At 46.0% G+C, this 20,748-nt stretch overlaps 1 protein-coding gene across 8 annotated transcripts in view; it reads right to left on the bottom strand.

The window, feature by feature from the left end:
* Positions 1 to 20,748, bottom strand: part of MROH1 (maestro heat like repeat family member 1) — a 95,519-nt gene that overhangs the window by 40,808 nt on the left and 33,963 nt on the right. For all 8 annotated transcript variants that reach the window (XM_046642432.1, XM_046642431.1, XM_046642436.1 and 5 more), the window contains 5 exons: positions 19,943 to 20,094; positions 19,202 to 19,342; positions 12,400 to 12,492; positions 7,823 to 7,901; positions 7,404 to 7,517 (listed from right to left, as the gene is read on the bottom strand). In XM_046642432.1, coding sequence (XP_046498388.1) covers positions 7,404 to 7,517; positions 7,823 to 7,901; positions 12,400 to 12,492; positions 19,202 to 19,342; positions 19,943 to 20,094 — 579 coding nt within the window. The remainder of the gene's footprint in view (positions 1 to 7,403; positions 7,518 to 7,822; positions 7,902 to 12,399; positions 12,493 to 19,201; positions 19,343 to 19,942; positions 20,095 to 20,748) is intronic.

Consider the following 20,748-nt stretch of genomic DNA (forward strand, 5'->3'; position numbering starts at 1 on the left):
GGGCTCTTCTGAACAAGGGACATTGAAGCTAAGACCCAAAGCAAGAGAAGGAGCTGGCCGCGAGGCATGCAGGTGGAGGGGGCTGACGTGACAGAGGAGAGAGGTCCACCATGGTTGGAGCGAGGCTGGGGGACAGTGGCAGGAAGAGGAGAGGCGGAGTGAAGAGCAGGCGCTCCATTCTCACTGCAGTGGATGACCCAGAATAACCAATACCAAGACATTCTAGTAAAACTATTGGACTTTAAGGAAAAAGAAAAAACCCTTTGGACATCTAAAAACAAAGCAAATTTTAAAAAAACACACATGGCATATAAGAGGATAGAAAATCAGGTTATTATCGGATTCAGACAGCAAAGATTTATGCCACGAGAGGGCTGCCAGATAAATACAGGATGCTCAGTTAAATTTGAATTTCAGATAAACAACAAATAATTGTTTAGTCCAAGAATGTCCCATGCAATACTTGGGACATCTCATTTGTTTGTTTGTCTTTGTTAAATCTGGCAACTTTGTGCCAGAAGAAAATGGAGTAACATGGGATATGTGTACCAAGAATTTTATAGCCAACAAAACTGACCATCAAGTATAAAAAGCACAAATAAACTATTACCAACAAGCAAGAAATCAAAGAATACGTTCCATGAGCCTTCCTGTGGAATCCACTACAGAAAGAGCTTCAGACAATCAGAGGAGCAGAGCCAAGGGCCTCGGGAGGGGGCCAAGTTTCCTACCAACAGTCACCTGTAGAATGAGGACCAAATGAGAGGCAAGAAGGGGAGGACAGCACGTGCTGGCCAGCTGCTCAGACAAGGCCAAGAGAGCACAACTATTAAACAAGGGAGAACAGGGAAAGACATGCAAAATATTTTTCACGTTTTTAGTCCTTTTATTGGTGATGGCAGCATTAGTGTTACTCTAGTGTTATCTTGTGTGTGTAATAGGAGATAAAACGACTAAAAGTGGGATGTTCTAATTCTGTCAATCCTGAGAACCAGATCTCAGGGTGGAGGAATAGATGCAGATATAAGAGGAAAGAATATAAGGAAATGCTGTGCAGTCTGTGTTGAACTGGAAGCATCAGTATGAAAGTATCTCTCTATCTATCCTTCCTTCCATCCTTCCTTGTGTCCATCAATCTTTCTTTCTATTTGTCTTTCTTTCTACCTCTGTCTGTCTTTCTATCTATATAACTTTCTTTCTATCTATCTGTCTATCCATCCATCCATACACTGATATTTTCTAGCTCTGTTTACTGAAAAGGCCCAGAAACAGTGACCACCTAGAAGTAACAAACACCCATAGCAACACATGGTCATCATGAAAGACAGTTTCTCACTAAAGGAAACTAGGGCTTTTTCGAGAAACGGCTGATTCCAGGTCTGAGGTGAGAAATATGTAAGATCAGCCTAGGCCATCGGCTGTCAGAGATCAGTGAGGTTGTGTCAAAGGACTCAGAACTTGAAGAGGCCTCTGATAGCCAAGATGAGGCAATTTGAGCTTCAATAATGGTAACTGTTGCAGTGAACTGAAATCCATGAAATATGTTTAAACTCATAGGCCCTTATGATTTTTTTTAAAAGGAGACATGATCACCTTTACAGAATGATAGGGAACCAATCTATTATCTTAAAACCTGATAAGCAAAGCAAAAGAATCAAGGATTGATCCTGCCTTCCTTATATGAGCCATACCTCTGGGGAATCAAACAGTAGATGAGGGATATCTCTTTATCAAGGTATTCCAATCAGTCAATGAAAAAGAAATGATAGATTAGAACATCACTGAATTTGCCCCCAGGCAGTGAGCATCAATGCTGCCAAGGTCACAGGAGAGAGAAAAACAGATATCAGGTGCCTCCCATCATCTTGCCAAAGGGATTGAACCTGAGTCTGACTTCGTCTCTGAATCCAGATGCCAATTTGTAAGAAATTCAGATGAAAGAGAAACACGTTGACCCGCACCTTGAGAATGCAGTTAGCAAAACTCAACTGCATGAAACTCTACAGGCCAAATGGCCCAGGTTCTTCCACAGATAAATCACAAGGGAAGAAAGAGAATAGAGGAGAACCTGTAGTTTAAAAGAGACTTAAATACGGGGCGTGGTTGTTTAATGAGTTCCGAGATTCAGTTCTACAAGATGAAAAGAGTTCTGGAGATGGTTGCACAATAATATGAATGTCCTTATCACTACTGACCTGTACACCTAAAAATGGTTAGGATGGTAAATTTTATGTTATGCGCATTTTACAACAATTATAAACAAACAAATAAAACAACCAATGGCAAGCCTCCAAAGAAAGGAGAGACAAATATATACATATTTTTTTAACGGGCATGACTAAACTATGGCACCTGACAGATATACGTTTGGGTGATAAAACTATAAAACTGCAAGGAAGTGATTACTATAAAATCAGGATAGTTTTCCTTATGGGGTGAAGGGGTTATGACTGGAACCAGATGCCGAGAAGGGGCTTCTGGAGTGACAAGGCCAATACAAGAGACCTGGTTGTAGATGCAAAGGTGTTTGTCTTAGAACGAGTCCTTAAGCCACACTTTTGTTTTCTGTGGCTTCTACCTGTGATTTGTCTCACAATAAAAAGGTTTTTTAAATGGAGATGAACAATCTTGAAGAAGAACAAAGTTGAAGGACATACTCTACCAGATTTAAAGATTTACTATAAAGCTACAAGAATTAAAAGAGTGTGATATTGGTGTAAGGAGATCAGAGGAACGGAACAGAGTGCTGAAACATTCCTGCTAACATATAATGTTATGGGCTGCTTGTGTCCCCAAAATTCATATGTTGAATTCCTAACCCTCAGTACCTCGGAAGGTGATTTTACTTGGAAACAGGGTCATCGCAGATGTAGTTAGTTAAGTTAGGATGAGGTCACACTGGAATAGAGCGGGCTTTTAATCCAACACTACTGGTGTCCTTATAGAAAGGACACAGACAGGCACCCAGGGAGAGGCCTGCAGAGATGACGATGAAGGCAGAGATCAGGGGGCTTCCACGTGCCAAGAACATCAAGGATTGCCAGCAGCTACCAGAAGCTAGGGGAGGGGCACCGAGCAGATTCCCCCTCACAGCCTCCGAAGGAACCAACCCTGCTGACATCCTGATCTTCGACATCTAGATCCCAGAACTGAGACAACACGCGTCTGCTGTTTAAGCCGCCCAAGCTGTGCCACCTCGTCAAGGCAGACGGCCCCCCGACTGTCTGAAAGTACCAGAGCAATTCAGGGGTAAAGGAAAGTCTTCCCAACGGTGCCAGAAGGACTAGATGTCCATATGAAAATAAAATAATCTTGTCTCCCTATATCTCACACCACACCCAGAAATTAATTAAAAATGAATCATAGAACTAAATGTTGAAGTTCACACAATAAAGCTTCTAGAAGAAAACAGGAGAATATCTTCATGATTTCTGGAAAGGCCAAGGTTTCTTAGACATAAAGGCACTAACCATAAAAGAATATACATCTCCACCTATACATATCTGACAAAGAACTCCTAAACATAACCATAATAACTAACAATCCAATTAAACAATGGCAAAAAGACTTGAACAGGAACCTCCCCCACACAAAAAGATACTGGAAGGTCAATAAGTATATGAAAAGATGCTTAACCAATTTACTCATTAGGAAAATTCAAGTTAAATCCATGGTGAGGGCTGGCCCGGTGGTGCAGTGGTTAAGTGTGCACATTCCGCTTCTTGGCAGTCCAGGGTTCGCCAGTTTGGATCTCAGGTGCGGACATGGCACTGCTTGGCAAAAGCCATGCTGTGGTAGGCATCCCACGTACAAAGTAGAGGAAGATGGGCATGGATGTTAGCTCAGGGCCAGCCTTCCTCAGCCAAAAGAGGAGGATTGGCAGCAGTTAGTTCAGGGTTAATCTTCCTCAAAAAAAAAAAAAAAAAAAATCCATGGTGAAATACCACTACACACCCACCAAAAAGATTAAAATTAGAAAGATGGAAATGTCAAGAGTTGGCAAGGATGTTGGAGCAACTGGAATTCTCATGCATGATAAGTGAGCATGTAAATAGTATGATACCTTGTGAAACTATTTGGCAGTTTCTGATAATATTCAACATACATCTATCTTCTTATGGCCCAGTAATTCCACACCTAGAGAAACAGGTGCACATGCCTACGAATTGATTTGTACAAGAATGTTCATTGCAGCTTTCTTCATAATAGTCAATAACTGGAAACAACCCAAATGTCCATTAACGAAAATATATTTTTTATTCATAAAAGGTAATGGAATACTACTTGGCAATAAAAAAGGATGAACTGATACACACGACATGTATGAATCTCAAAAATATTATGCTTAGCGAAAGAAGACACAAAAGTTTACCTACTATAGTAAATTCATTTACACAAAATTCAAGAACAGATAGAATTAATTTATTGTGACAGAAGTCAGAAAAGTGGTTACTTCCTAGGTTGGGGTCGCTGTTGTCTGAAAGTAAAGTACAAGGAAACTTTTTGGGTTTTTGAAAAGTTCCACAATTTGATTTGAGTAATGGTCATACGGGTGAACAAGGTATAAAATGTCACCAAGTTGTACAATTGAGATTTGTGCATTTCACTAAATGTAACTTATTCTCAATATTAGAAAGTGAAACTCCAGGAAAAATATGACTGGAGGCCAAAAAACTTTAAAAGATTTGATTTAAAAAGTACAGAAGATAGGCAGAGGCGACACAATACACATATAACAGGGAGTTTCAAAGAAGAATTCTGAAACAGTGGAATATTGAAATACTATAATTTAAAAAAAATTTCTGAGATAAAATAAGATTTGAAACTACATATTAAAACAGCACTCCACATACCTGGGGAAAAATATCACCCCAGGACAGCCAACCGTGTCAATAAAATTTCTGGATTTAGAATAAAAAAGTAAGGGCATCCAGGCAAAAACAACCCGCCACCTTGTGCTGATGCGAGGCCTGGGGGTGTTGCTAACCTGACCAAGCCTCACTGGCCTCACCTACTCTTACAGCGCCTTCCTGTGGGTGCCCGGAGGGTTACAGGAGCTCAGACACAGCCTGCACTTAGGACAGAGCAGCTCCTGTGATGAACAAGGCCTGGGTGGGGAGGGGGAGTTCTGATTAGGCTGCCCCTGCTAGGGGACAGGCTGGGTCATCCACCTGGTTGTACACCTTAGAGTTACACGATGTTATATGTCAATTATATTGCAGTAAAATTGAAAAAGAAAGAATAAAACCTGGTTGCCATCAAGGAAAAATATTTTTTAAGGAGACTTCTGATAGATCAACAAGCTATTAATGAATTTCTCATTGTAAGTCAAAATAAATATCTTTTAATTTTTAGAAACCAAAATGAGATACCATAGCACACTCACCACAGTGGCTAAAAGTGACGACTAACAAGTGTGGCAAGGGCATGAAGCCACGAGGCTCACACGCTGCTTGTGAGGTGTAAGGCACGGGGTACAAACAGCTACTTCAGAAAATAAAATGGTTTTATCTACCAAAGTTGAACACATGCAACCTTATGACTCGAAATTCTACTCCTAGGTACACAACTGACTGAACGGGCACAGGAAAACTGTTAACAGGAGCCTTACGCATAACAGTAAAAAACTGGAAGCAGCCGTCTCCCCGTCACCACTAGAACGGATAGACAGTAGGAGATACTCACTGGGGTACTTCACAGAAAGGAAGATGACGGACCCACACTATATGTATAAATTTCACAAACAATATTGAAGGATACAAAACAATACACTCTACAATGCTATTTAAACGCCCAAAACAGCAACACTGCCCTCTGCTGTCAGAAGTCAGCTGGGGGCTCCCTGTGGGAGGCGCCTGGGGGCGGCTTCCGGGTGCGTCAGTGTTCTACTCTTCACAGGGTGGCGGACACAGGATTTATTTTGTGATAACTCATTGAGCTGAACAGTTAAAATGTGTGCACTTTCTGTATATGTGTTACACTTCAGAATAGAAACAACAAAACGTGACAGATCTACAAGTGCTGAGATTATAAGTTCTCTAAGATGTACTAGAGTGTGAAAAAGCATGTTTTTGGACTACTTACTACTCAAACATCTATTTCTTTGTGTATACACACATATATATGTACGTAAATACATAGAGAAAGAACTTAAAGGAAAAAATGAAACACAGGTCAACTGAAATGACTTCGGAAACACAAATGCAATGGAAGAATTAACAAAGGCAGGCAGGCAGGATTAGTTACTGCGCACAAATGCTGACCTTCCGCATGGAGACAAGCATCTCTAGCAAAAGGAAACAGCAAGTCAAGGAGAAAATGAAGGCGAGGCTGCCCCAGGTTCCATCTCAAATGCCGCTCAGCCACTCCCAGAGGAGTGGTGCAGGCAACTCCCTTTACCCTCCCCTCCCCGGTTTCTCGTCCGTGAAGCAGGGAGAGTACTGCCATGGCACCTCACATGAGAGGCTGCCTAGGGGCTCTGCTTTCTGTCTGCCGGCTGCCACCCTCCGCGTCTGAGGCGCCTCCCCAGGGAGCCAGTGTGCTGATGGCTCCACACTCCCGGCTACATGGCACAAGCTGGGCCATGGTCCAAGCTGCTACTGTCTTCCCTTGTCTCCGCCCTTCCCAAGATGCTGCTTCATCATTCCTGAACTCCGTAAGCTGCCCCATCTCTACAGACGCTGTTTGCAACCTGGAACTGACCTGGAGCGAAACTCACAGGACAGGCACATTTGTTGCATTAAGAGCTAGAAAGAAAATATTTTAGGCTCCAAGGACCACATGTCCCATATTCTTCTTTGTTTCCTTTCATAGCTCGTTACCATGTAAAAACTATTCTTAGCTCGCAGGCTACAGGCCCAGTGTGGCCCATGGCCATTGTTTACTGAACAAGACTCGCCGAAAAACACAAACTCAGGTGTGAAAAATGCTGAAGCTTATTGCTAATTAGCCTTCAAAACAGGAAACCTGAAACCTTCTATCTAACTGTGAGGAAATAATCAGACATACATATTGAGGGGCCTTCTGCAGAACAACTGGCCTCAACTCTTCCAATGTGTGCCTTCAACTGGACCCCACACAGCGGGGGCAGCGGTAACAGACAACGTGTGACACGTCTGCGAAACTGAGCCTTCAGTCTAGCGGGCGTGTGGCAAACGCCCGGCCTGGGAGCAGGGGCGCAGTGTCCCAGTGCCTGCAGCCCGCTGTCAAAGGCAAACATGGGTGATGGACATCTGCTGCTGAGCAGACAGGTACTACTCTTGCAACTTTTCAAAAAGTTTGCAATTTTGCAAAATAGAAAGTTAGGAAAATCTTTTAAAGAACTCAAAGCAAGATGCTCCTTTTCACCTAAAAGATGGACAATATCTAACTTTTTCAGGCAGTGCTCTACACTGGCCACTCACCGGCCGAGTTGATGATGTGCCTCAGGACCTGCAAGGTGCCCACACGGGTCCTCTCATTGCTGGCGTCCAGCTTGGGTAGCAGGAAGGACAGCAGGCGGTCAGGTAAGCAGCAAGCTGCAGGGCAAGCACACATCAAAAATTGTCATGATCTGTCCTTGGCTCACTGCCTGCACCTGGAAAACCGGGAGCCGGGGAGGATGGACGCTCAGGGCTGCGGCCCAGCCAGCTCTCGGCTGTGAGGTCCGTAGGGTCACATGCAGGCCCAGACAGAAGTGGACAAAGAGGCCTTCTCTCCCCCAACCCACACCCAAAGCTGCCACCATCCCTTATACAGAAGCGGTTCATCAGCCTCCACGGCGAGTGCAGAAACGTGTGTCCACTGACGGCCTCCAGGTGTGAGGCTGCCTGGCCTCTCTTACCCAGCACTGTGAAGCAGCGCAGCACCTCTTTCTGGTTGTTCATTACCACTGGGCTTGATGACTCCACAGGCACACAAACCTGCTCCAGGGGACAGAAGACAAGAGGTTACGGGGGATGGCACTGCCACCCTGGGCCCAGCCAGGCTGGCGGAAAGGGCAGGTGCTCCTAAAGATGCTGGGCCAGAGCAGACTCCCGAGGGCTCCAGGCTTCTACCTCAACCACCACGGCAGGCAGCTGACCCTGCAGGTGCAGATCTCTCTGGCCCTTTCCCAGCTGGCTGCACAGACACACTCACCCCTGTGATTAGAGGCCGCCTCAGGGACCTCAGCCCACGTCCTTGCAGCTGGGGAGGGGAGACAGACAGCAGCACACGCAGCTGACCCTCACATCTCAAAGGAAGAGTCCTGGCTCCTTCCACACCTTACCCTTCCCACCAGCAGCCAGGAGAACAAATTCCCAAGGGACACTTCTTTATGAGAAAGGAGACAGTTTCCCGCTTCCCTGGGCATACACTCTTGGGCACAGGCTGGAAACCACTAATCTCTACAATTTGGAAAGCACTGGAAATCAAAACACCTAGAATTAATTCGTTCAAAATAACTTTTAAAAACTTGCTTTGGTAAAAGTGAACCTGAGGATGGTCGCAGGTGTATGTGGGTTCCACTGCATGTTGAGTGACACTAAAGCCCCCCACACTCACCAGGGCTGAGCCCCAGGATAGCATCCCAGTCCTCACTCACCCCTCAGGCTCATGGCAAAGGACTCCAGCAGGGCTTCTGGGCAAAGGGCCTTAAGGCAACTCCTCACTAGAGTCCATCTTATGAGCCAGAAGAGATGACCAACAGTACAGAGCGTCACCAGAACACAGGCTCCGCCCCAACCTGGAATCTGCCAGTTCTCAGAGAACTGTGAGGAAGCAGGTAAGGTGGAGGTGCTGACCACAGGGCTCTGCTCCAGCTTCCCAGGTAGCTCCTTGTTATTTCCATTGTAAAGACCTAATATGGTCATAAAAGGCACCACAGCTTCCTGCCTGCTACATCAGATCACTCACTCATGTGTGAGGACACTCAAGCAGCCTATGGAGAGCGCCTCGGGGCAAAGAACTGAGGTCTCCCGCCAACAGCCACAGGAGGACGCCACCTTGGAAGCAGATCCTCCAGCCCCAGCGGAGCCTTCAGATGACGTGTGACTGCAAACACATGAGACCACGAGCCAGAGCCATCCAGCCGAGGGGCCCCTGGATTCCTGACCCATAGACACTGTGAGATAATAAACGGTTGCTACTTTAAGGTGCTAAGTTTTGGAGTCATTGGTTACACGGCATAGATAACCAATGCAAATGGGTAGTCCTCTGAAAAGAGATAAAATTAGATTCTTACTCTTTCCATAAAATAAATTCCAGATGGATTAAACAATAAAATGAAAAAGGAAAATGGGAGGTTCTGAAAAATAACGGTGGAATTCAAAAGGCTTTTCTCAGTATAACAAAACCTGAACTATAACATAGAAGATGGATAAATGATGATGCACAAATTAAATAATTTTGCATGGCAAAAATATCATAAACAGAGCCAAAAAATAAAGGACAAAGTAGGAACAAGAATTTATACACATATGATACAAGACTATAAATAACTGCTACAGACCAATATGAAAAACACCTAAAACCCAATAGAAAAACAAAAGATATGAATGGACAGCTCAAAGAAGAGGAAATATCACATTTTTTCCACCTTTTCAGCTGTCATATATTTACATTTTCCTTTTAAACCATTCTCCACTCCCGTCCCCATCCCATAGATAATCATTCTTTGTTTTTACAATTTGTGCACGTGTGTTGTTTCATGCAATCATTTTGATATTAAGTAAATGATATTGTGCTACATCTCTCATTTTTTCTCACTGTTATATTTTCAAGTTGTAAACTTTTCCTCCATAGAGAGCTCAGGCATTCTTGGTTAGGTTAATTCCCAGATGCTTCATAAGTTTCTGTTGCTATTGTAAATGGTATTTGTTTATACTTTCTAGTTGATCACTACTGGTGTAGAAAAATGCTGTTGATTTTTATAGGTTGGTCTCGTAGCTGGCAACCTTGCTGAACTTATTATTAGTTCTAATGTTTGTGTACTGATTCAGTTCAGACATGAGTGAATTTTTAGATGAAGAATCAACCATCCATAAAACAAATATTTATTGAGTGCTTACAAGTGACAGGCACTATTCTATGTGCTGAGACATAGCAGTGAACAAAACTGACAAAACCCAAACCTCATGCAGTATCCACTGTAGCAGGGGAGAGGCAAGCAACAAGCAATCAGTTACTGAGCGTATTAAAAGGAGGTCAGTGCCCTAGAGAAGCACACAGCAGGGACCAGGTCCCGAGGGCGGGTGGTGGGCAATGATGAAAGACAGTCCTGTCCTCTCTCCCAGGCCTTGTGCCTCCCTCATTTCTGGTTTGTTCTTTATAGAATTGGATCTGGACCCCACTAACAGTGAGAGTGGGAGTTCTTCCTACTCTTGACCCTAGAGGGAATGTGCCTGTTTCCCATTTATCCTGACATGCGCTGAGGGTCTGGGTGAGTAAACTTGATCAAGTTACAGAAGTTCCTTCCCAATCCCAGCTGCTAAGAGTTCTAACAAGAAATAGGTGCTGAACTTCATCAAAAGCTTTTTCTGCATCAACTGGGACCAGAGGATATCTTCCCTAATCTATTTTGGTGATGATAGCTTCTCACTGCTGAACAAGCCTGGTAAGGTGGAGGTGCTGGCCACAGGGCTCTGCTCCAGCTTCCTAGGCTGAGCGCTACTGCACCTCATGTTTTGAGAGTATAGTGTTGGGTCAGTTAGCTTTACTGTGTACAGGATCCTCACATCTATCCCCATAATTATATACTTAGATTTTCTTGTATGGTCCTGACTTGGATTTAGAATCAAGACTAGCCTCACAGAAATCAATCAGGCAGCTCTGGATATTTTTCTGATCTCTAAATCCACCAATATAGGACAGAAATTAACTGTTCCTCAAAAGTTTGGTAGAACTGTAGAAATTAATAAAAGAAATCTTAACTAAATTGGAATTGGGAGGGCCTGTAGGGGGCGCTTTCACACCCTATCACCTGTCATCAATACACTGAACAGGAAGAGACAGACGCCTGCATCTTGGGTCCCAAGGAACACTATTTTCCTCCTGAAGGAAGATTTCTCTCCCACCCCTCAACAGCTCGGCCAATGAGAAGGCGTTGCCGCCCTGCACTGTCACTCTCCCCAATGGACTCTCCTTTAGGACAGCCCCTCCCTCTCCTTTTTCTCCACAAAAGCAGCTCCCTCCTTCCTTTTCCAAATTTGTCTGTGGTTCACCATTGCATGCATATCCTGAATTACAATTCTTTTGGCCACTCTCAAGTAAACCCATTTTGAGATAAAATAAGTGGCATATTTGCTTTTAAGTTGACAAAACTGAACCTTAAAACCCTGTGAGTCCTTGGTTTGTTTTAAAGAAGGAAATTCTTGGAATATTATTTCCAACTCTTTATTGGTTTCATCAAGTTCTCTATTTCTTCTCCTGCCAATTTTGATGTTTTAAGTTTTTTCTAGGAGTCCATCCATTTCATGCAGTTTTTCAAGTACTTTACCATAGTTCACAACCTAAATTGCTGTGGAATCCCTCTACCGTAGCCCTCCCCTCCCCTGCCCCTGTCTGGGACCAAGGTCCTGAGGGGAAGCCTGTGTGTGCAGCCGGGAACGCCTGGGGCCAGCAGGTCTGTGGGGCCAGGCTGACACTGCAGCTGGTTTGGGAGGAGCCGCAGGCCCAGAGACGCCCCAGTGGCGTAAAGCAAAGAAGTAAATCCACACCTCTCTGCTTTTCTTTCCAAAGAGCCACCTGCTCCCACTCTCTCCAGCTTTCTGCTCCTCTTCTTTCTCGCTCAGAAAGTCTCACGGACTGGACTCACATCTTCACCGCTCCACCCACCTGCCCCGGGATCCCTAGACCTCCCCACCTCTCATCTGACCTGGGGGGGAGCGGCGTGCACAGCTGATAAGCCTCCCCCAAGCCCCTTCTCCAGTAGTGTTCAGACCTCTCCCCTCGCCCACCTCCTACAGCCCCTCTGCTGGCTCCTGCTCACAGCTGCCCCGGCCTCTTCTCTGCTCGGCTTGCGCTCAGTCCCCTAGGGACCCACACCCAGTGCAGACACCTCTGCCCTGCTGGCTGCCTGCTCCTGCCACTTCCATGTTGGGGATTCCTGTGTCACACTGCACGAGCCATTGTTGAGCAGAAGACAAAGTGGCTGCATCACCGAGAGCCACACCCACACAACTCAGGGAACACCCAGCATTTCAGGCCCACCTGGCTGGACCACCCACCCGGGCTCTAGCTCCCTGTACCCTCAGCAGGCACCTTCACATGGAGGGCCCCAGCAAAGCAGCACCAGGGTCTGCCTCTACCCTGCCCCACCGGCAGCATGCTCCCCTCAAAGTGCCCACCCCCAGCAGCTCTTCCCCTTGGAGCCCCACTCCAGTGAACTCACCCCACCCCCTGGTGCACCCTCCCAGCAGCCCACTCCTGCCCCCAGCCTACCTGAGCATGCAGAGCAGCCAGGAGTGAGTCGAGCTGGACCTCCAGCGTGCGGCTGCCCACGCTCACAGCTGCCTCAAGGATCTGGCCCAGGCTCTGCTCAGGACAGGGAAGAGAAGGGCTGTCAGTCCCACCTCAAGCCCCCAGGCCCGACCTCTGGCTGACTGTGGGCGACTGCCAGGGCTCAAAGGAAGAAGCTCTACCTCCACCTCTAGAATTTAGAGGGAAGGGGATTCTCCACTCCCTCCTCTCCCAAACCCATTAAAAGTCGCCCCTTTAAAGTCAGGCCTTCCAAGGGTCCAAATCACCAAGCCCCTAATTTCTTATATTCCCTGGTCTAAAGCTGAATTATAAGCCATAGTCAAAGGTTTCCCCAAAGTAACTGAGGATGCCCATAGATCTGCTGAAGAATTTAACATTCAAACTTATCAGTCTGGTTTCTCAGATTTATATCAATTAGTCCACATGTTTGTCACTCAAGGTCAGGCCCAACACTGGATAAAACTTCCCTGATAGGAAAATCCTGAAAGGAATTTAGAGAAACAGAATTCTAACTATTGGTAGGATGCCCAAACACTTGCTAAACATCTTCATTGAACAATTACAGAAGTTTTTCCCCAGGCTGTTGATTGGAACAAAATTCAGGCTTGCACTCAAAACCCTCGTGAACCTGTTCATGACTATTACAATCGACTTCAGATTGTTTTTAAGGAAAATTCTGGCCTTCCCATGGAAGTAAAACCCACTCAGGTAGCCTTTAACTCTTTGTTCATTAATGGGATGAACCAGGATCTTTCTCTTCTAGTTTAAAGGACCAGAATGGAATGGGAAATGACATCCACTCCAAATTTGTTAATTTAGCAAACCAGCTTGCCTACATCCTAAATGATTCAATTAAAAGGAAGACCACTAAAATCCTTAATTTTCAACTTCAACAAATGGAGGCCCCTAAACAAAACCAAAACCCTCCTGATCTCTGCCATTATTGCAGAAAGCCAGGGCACTGGAAGAAAGACTGCTACGAGCCCAAGTGCTCCAGGAGCTTTCAGGCCTCTAACAGCCCTCCTAATCTCCAACGGCAGGACTCCAGAACCACAGGGCTCCTCCCAATCTTTCTCCTTAATCGACTTGGAGAAAGCATTCTCCATATTGGGAATGGATCTCTCTCTGTCCTTACTGACACTGGAGCTACACTCTTGGTGCTCAACCACTGTTATAAAACAGCCTCTGTCTTGGAGTATTAAGACAGTTCAAATGGTGGGCGTCTCAAAAAAACCTCAACAGATCCCTGTCTCTAAACCTATTCCCTTCTGTTTGGGCCCCCTTAAGAGGTACCCACCCTTTCTCCTTAGCTCCCCCACCCCTATTCATTTATTGGGCCAAGATTTCTTAGAAAAATATCATGCTGGAATTTCTTTCTCTCGAAAGGGGGAAATAATTCTAGTATTTGACAGCAGCAACCAAAATAGCCAACTAGGTGAATCCAATGACTCTTCAACATCTTTTATTTGCTCTGTCTCAGACATGACTGAAGCTAATTCTAAGGACACTAATTATTTGTCCCTAATGGACTAGTTACCACGCTCATGATAGGGAAAATCTTCAACTGATATCGGGAGAATCCACAGCGCACCTCCTATTAAGATCCAATTAGATCTCTCCAAGCCTCTCCCAAGAATTAATCAATACCCTATAAATAAGGAGGCCCTCCAGGGCATGAAGCCGATAATGGAAGACTATAAGGCCCAGCCTCATTATCCCTTGTACTAGTCCCTGCGATACTCCTATTTTGCCTGTGAGGGAACTGAATGACCACGGATAGAGGTTTGTCTGGGACCTCTGAGCCATAAACAATATTGTCACCCCACTGTCCCCAATCTCCATACTTTATTAGCCTCTATCCCCACCGAAAGCAAATTCTTCACTGGGAGTGATTTACGTAGCCCCTTTTTTAGCACCCCAGTGGATAAAGCTTTGGGAAGAAAAACAATACACCTGGACAGTGATGCCTCAGGGTTTTACCGAAAGTCCTTATTACTTTTCCCAAACTTTAAAAGTTGATTTAGATGATATAAAGTTTCCTGGAGGCTCTACTTTATTACAATATGTAGACGACTTGCTTCTCTGCTCACCTTCCCAGGCTTCTAAGACAGCATCCACCTTGTAAAGCTTTTAGCCTCAAAGGGCCATAAAGTTTCTAAAGAGAAGGTGCAATTTTTTCAGACTCAAGTTCGTTATTTAGGGCACCTGATCTCAGAACAAGGGCTGCACCTACATCCAGACAGGCTTCATGGCATCCTGAATTTCCCCAAACCTAAAAGCAAACAACTACAAGGTTTTCTCGAGTTGGCTCGCTTTTGTGGGAACTGAATTCCAAACTTTTCTCTCACAGCCCGGTCTTTATATACGTTACTAAAGAACACCAAATCTGACCCTATTACTTGGGAAGATCAGGATGACCTAGTTTTTAATACCTTAAAGGAAAGCTTGATAAATCCTCCTGCCCTTGGACACCCTAGCAACTCCCCTTTTTCCTCTTCATATATGAGGAAGGAAACGCTCTCAGAGTACCCACCCCAAAACACGGAGATCACCTTCGCCCCACAGGGTCCTACAGTCAGTAGCTAGACCCTGTGGCATGAAGATACGCCCCTTGCCTCAGAGCCATTCCTGCTACTGCCCTCTTGGTTGAGGCCACCAAAGAAATAGCCATGGGGTCCCACTAACTATTCTTGTACCCCGTGTGGTAGAAGCCCTTTGAAACTCTCATTGCACTCAACCTTTCAACCAGTCATCTCACCTCCTATGACAGCCTCTTGCTAACCGCTTCTCATGTGACTCACTGTAACAACATTAACCCTGCTACTCCTCCCCTCCCACTGACGAAACCCCTCACAGCTGCTTAATACTGACAGACCACCTCCTGACCCTGTGACGACTTACGGGAAACTCCTTTGGATAACGCTGACTTTTTGTGGTTTACCAATGGTTGTTATTCAAAGGGTGAAAATGGTAAATATCATGCAGGGCAGGCTTCTGCAACTCCTTTTGAAGCCACTGAGGCAGCACCTTTGCCCTCGACTACCTCCCTGAATTATACGCTCTTACTCAGGCCTGCATTTTGGCTAAGGATAAAACTAGATGTTTATATGTTACATATCCATATAACATTTTGGCCAAGCAAATATCTATACTGACAATAGATATGCCTTTGGAGTAGCTCCTGACTTTGGAATGCTATGGAAACAGAGAGACTTCCTTACTTCCAGCAGGGATAAAATTAAAGATGGCTGTTACGTCCAGAGATTATTAGATGGCATACTCTTGTCTGCCACTTTGGCTATTATTAGGGTCCCTGGGCATTCCACTAACTCTCTGGAAGCTGAAGACACCACCTGACTGATACTTCTGCCAAGAACGCTGCTCTCAAAAGAACCAATAACAAACCTCTGTCATGGTCCAAAGAGATGTTCCCCCAAATGATAACCTAGAAAAATTGACTAGAGATGCCCAAGACTTGGCCCCAGAAAAGGAAAAGCAATATTGGAAACCTAATAACTGGTGGTTTGAGAAAAAGAGAGAACTCTGTCTTGGGCCAAATACTAATCCAGTCCTGCCAGAGACTCTCAAATTCCTACTGCTGGCCACTGTACATGCATTAAATCATCCGTCTACTGATGAAATGATACCCTTCCCCACACTGGTGGGGAAATATTAACAAGGTCACAAAAAGTGCTTACCTTGCTTGCCCCACCTGCCCAAAATACAGTCCTGAGAAACCTGTCTGTACCGCCCACGGAAACTAAATTATCCAACGGACCATTCAAGGTTTAGCAAGTGGATTTTACTCAGCTTCTCCCGTCTCATGGACATAAATATGTTTTAGTCATGGTTTGCATGTTTTCTCACTGGACTGAAGCTTTCCCTTGCAGACAGGCTACTGCCCCTTCTGTAGCTAAAATTTTATTAGAAAACATTGTCCTCACCTGGGGAACCTCCCATGAAGTTCACAGTGACCAGGGAACTCACCTCACCAGTCGAGTGCTTCGACAAGTCTCTACTGTCCAGCCAGCTCTACAGCGTTTTCACTGTGCGCACCACCCTCAATCTTCAAGCCTAGTGAAACGTACTAATGGTACCCTCAGACTCAACTGGGAAAACCTGCAGATCCCCTTCAAACACCCTGGCCACTGGTACTGCCATCAGTCCTTCTAAAGCTCAGATCCACCCTTTTTGGAACCCATGTAAGTTCTCACCCTTTGAGCTAATCACTGGACGTCCAATGCACCTGGCTCCTGCTTCTTTTAATCCACAGCCAATAAGAAGAGATATATTTCAATATTGTAAAGGCCTAATTATGCTTCTGTTGAAAATAACCGTGCTTTGATAGAGCAATCCTTTTACAGCGTGCTCCCAGGAGAAAAAGACCTTAAGCATCACTTGTTATAACCCGGGGATTTCGTCTATTAGAAAAGACACCTCCAGAAAGGCTCTCTTCAATCCCATTGGAAAGACCCCTATCAGGTACTGTTAACCAACCCTTGTGCTGCCAACCTCCAGGGAAGAGACTCTTGGATCCACGTGTCACATCTAAAGAAAGCACCAAACCCTGACTGGGCCTGCAACTGGTGACCTGAAAGCAAAGATTGCCAGGAGTTGAAGTAGATGACAGCTGAAGTGGACAGTTTTCCTAAGATGATCGCACCAGGTCTGTACACTTTTTTCCAACTGTTGCTTCTCACCTTATTTTCTCCCTCTTTTTGGAAAAACAATGCTGTTATCTGCATTTCCCAATCTACTGCAAAAGGGGGAAACCTTTCTGAATGTCAGATCTGTCATCAGAAGCTCAGATCTGCTCATGACGTCAGAGACCCCTTGGTCTTGTCTGTAACCAATTTCTCCTTAGTCCCAAATGTCACTGTCGATGATGCCCACAAGCCTGCAGGTGTAACCTATCGAGTCAGCTGTTACAGCCTGATGTTTCTGAACCTTGTTCCAACCTCTCCCCAGTCATAACTGTGACTGGCTCCACTTTTGCTAACAGCACAAACTTCACTCCCCTACATTCTTTCCCTTACCTAAACATGATCTGTTCCCCTGCAAAACAAACGGGCTAACTCCTCTTTGTGAGGCTTTTAGAAAACACTCCTTTTGGACGGGAAGGCATCTCACAGAATGTCATCCCAACCCCTCTGATCATTGGCTTGAAAGGGTCAATCAGGAAATTCCAGCTAATGGATCTATGGATAGCCAGACTTTAGCTGGAGTCCTCTGTGCCCCACCTGGTATCATTTTTGTCTGCGGTGGATGGCATTTCCCATGGGCATATGAATGTTTAGATAGCTGGCAAATTGGAGGTCAATGCTTACTGGGACATTTAACTGTCCCTGTCAGCATCCATAAAAGATCTTAGGCCTCCCATCGGTCCACCCCATTAAGCCTCCAGAGCTACCTTAAACAAGAACTTGCGGGAGACAGACGTGACTCTGGGTTTGCCTCCATTAGGAGAGCCTTTCTCTCCTGGGTCAGGGTAAGTGCCGATGAATGCATGATCAGAAATCTCTCTCTAACATTAGGAGAGCTAGCCCATTCAACAGCCAGACCAGTGGCAGCTCAACAACAATCACTGGACTCACTAGCTAAATTTGCTTTGGACAAAGCACTTGATTACCTATTTGCTGAAAAAGGAAGCATTGGTGCAGTAGGAAATACCACCTGCTGCACATAGATAAATGCCTCTGAAGAGGTAGAAACTCAGTTACACAAGATCAGGAAATGAGTCCACTGGTTACAACAAATTTCACCTGATGACCCCTGGTCTTTCGACCTATTTAGCTGGTTACCTTCAGGTTTGGGTTCCTGGTGTAGAACCATCATGCAAACTAGATTTGTCATATTACTTTCAATTCTGCTTTCTACAATTATTTTTAAGCTTTGTACCTGCTACCTGTCAAATCTTTGTAGAAACAACATATCCAATAGGGTGATGATAGCTCAGCACTGTGAGATGATCTCCAATGATTACAACCTTGATAAGATATAGACTTTAGATGGGAAATGTCTGAGAGTTCTCGCTTCCACCCTTCCTTGTTACTTAAATGTGGCCTCACTATTTTCCAGTCTGTCTACTTGCCCTCCAATGTGGGACATGACAACCAGGAAAGATCATTCCTGGCACCAAGGGACAAAACCACCAAATGTGGAAAACCTGACTCTTCATCAGCAATGCTTTCAAGGAAAGATTTTGATCAAGATGGGTAAATGTGAAAATGAATAAGGGAAAACCTCATTCAAAATGAAGCTGGGATGCCCTGATCGGGGAGCTCTCAAATATGTATCACTGTCAGCTTACTTTACATACCTCAGCAGGAAGAAGCTTACTTTACATACCTCAGCAAGAGGAAGGAAGATTTTCTCTTTGCCCAGCATCAACCCAGCCAATGAGAAACTGCCACAACCCAAACTCTCACTCTCTTCCAATGAATTTTCATTCAGAATAGCCCCTCCCAACTTCCTCTTTTCCTCTATAAAAGAACGCTCCCCTCCTCTGTTCTCTGGACTTGCCTATGGTTCACCATAGTTTGTGTGTCCCAAATTCCAATTCCTTGGCCATTCCCAAATAAACTTATTTTGCTGGTAAAATAACTAGCTGTTTATTTTTAGAGTTGACACCATCCACCACTGAATCTGAAAAGCTCTCAGGGCTACTCTCTGCTGGGTGCCTACACCTTCCTGTCTGAGACGGGTCCTCTGATATCGGACAGTGGACTAAACTCTGCACAGGCCACAGCACACGGGCATGCACCTTGGACACGTGGAAGGTCTCAGCATGCTTCCTGTAGAGAGCGAGGACTCCGGGCAGGAGCTTGGGGAGCTGTTCCTCCAGCTTCTCGCTGGGCAGCAGGTGACTCATGGGCCCCAGGGCCTCCACCACAGCAAGCCGGAGCTGAGAGGAGACAGTGACATGGTGTTAATTTCCAAACCAGCTCAGCAATGCTCACAGTCAACACGGGACAGAACAGCAAAGAGCCCATTCACCAAGAACCCAGGACAGGAAGTGAGTAAACCCAGGTTATCACGTGACCAGGGGGTCCTAAAGGGCCAGGCCACAGGGCCTATGCAGGAGACACCCATCCACCATGCTGTCATCATGGCTCAGCTCTTCCCCCAGGCAGTGCTGAGGCCTCAGGGCAGAGTAGGCTGGCGGCAGGAAGGGTGTGTCCACAGCAACTAGGTCTCAGCAAACAAGCCATACCCTATGGGGACCTGCAGGTGAGACCCTGCACAAGGCACCCCCACTCCTTGACAAGACCCCCACCTCCTGAGTGCAGGGCACCAGCAGTGGGGGCGGGGGGGGAGGGACACGTGTAGACTCCAGGGCTCCATCCCCCTCCCTGCCAAATCGTTCCCCACCGAGAGCCTGAAGACAGAAGAAGAGGCCCAGGTGATTGGAGTGGGCCCTCGTGGTGGTGGGCCAGGCTTGGGGTGGGACAGAGTGGCCAGCAAGGTGAGACCACAGGTTCTTAACAGACTGAACAGGCCATACCTTGGCTTCACGGCTCTGCAGCCAGTTGTGAAAGAGGATGTGGTAGGCACTGAAGATGTCGGTGGCAAAGGCATCCTTCCTGACCGTGGGGTCAGGGGCTTGGTCCAGGTTGGCCAGATACTCCAGGGTGCTCTCGCTGAAGTGCTGCAGAGCTACGATGATGCCACAGTGTAAGCAGCTGTGGGCCACGGCCACACAGACTCACTTGCAACACCCTACATCTGCATGCCTGCCCCTCCTGAAATCCCACAATGGCCTGCAAGACACGCTCCCAAACACACTGACCAAGTGCAGGACTCCAGGACGGTACTGGGGTGGACAGTGTGCCCCAAATTCACGTCCTTCCCAGAACCTCACAATGGGACCTTCTTCAGAAATAGGGTCTTTGCAGATGTAATTAGTTAAGATGAGGTCACAGTGGGGTAGGGTAGGCCTTAAATCCAACATGACTGTGTCCTTGTAAGAAGAGGAGAAACACAGACACACAGTGACGGCACAGCCAGAGACTGGAGTGATGCAGCCACAAGCCAAGATGCCAAGGATGGACGACCACCTCCAGACACCAGGGGAGAATGGAAGGATTCTCCCCAGAGTCTCAGAGAGCACGTGACCCTGCCAACACCTTGATGCTAGACTTCTGGCCTCCTGAACTGTGAGAGAAAACATTTCTGTTGTCGTAAGGCTCCCAGTTTGTGGCACTTTGTTTTGGCGGCCCTAGGAACCAGCACAGGCACCAACCTCCCCACACGCCCTCAGTTTGTGGCACTTGGTTATGGCGGCCCCAGGAACCAGCACAGGCACCAACC

The sequence above is a fragment of the Equus quagga genome, chromosome 16 (assembly GCF_021613505.1).
Source record: "Equus quagga isolate Etosha38 chromosome 16, UCLA_HA_Equagga_1.0, whole genome shotgun sequence".
In the NCBI taxonomy this organism is placed as follows: Eukaryota; Metazoa; Chordata; class Mammalia; order Perissodactyla; family Equidae; genus Equus; species Equus quagga.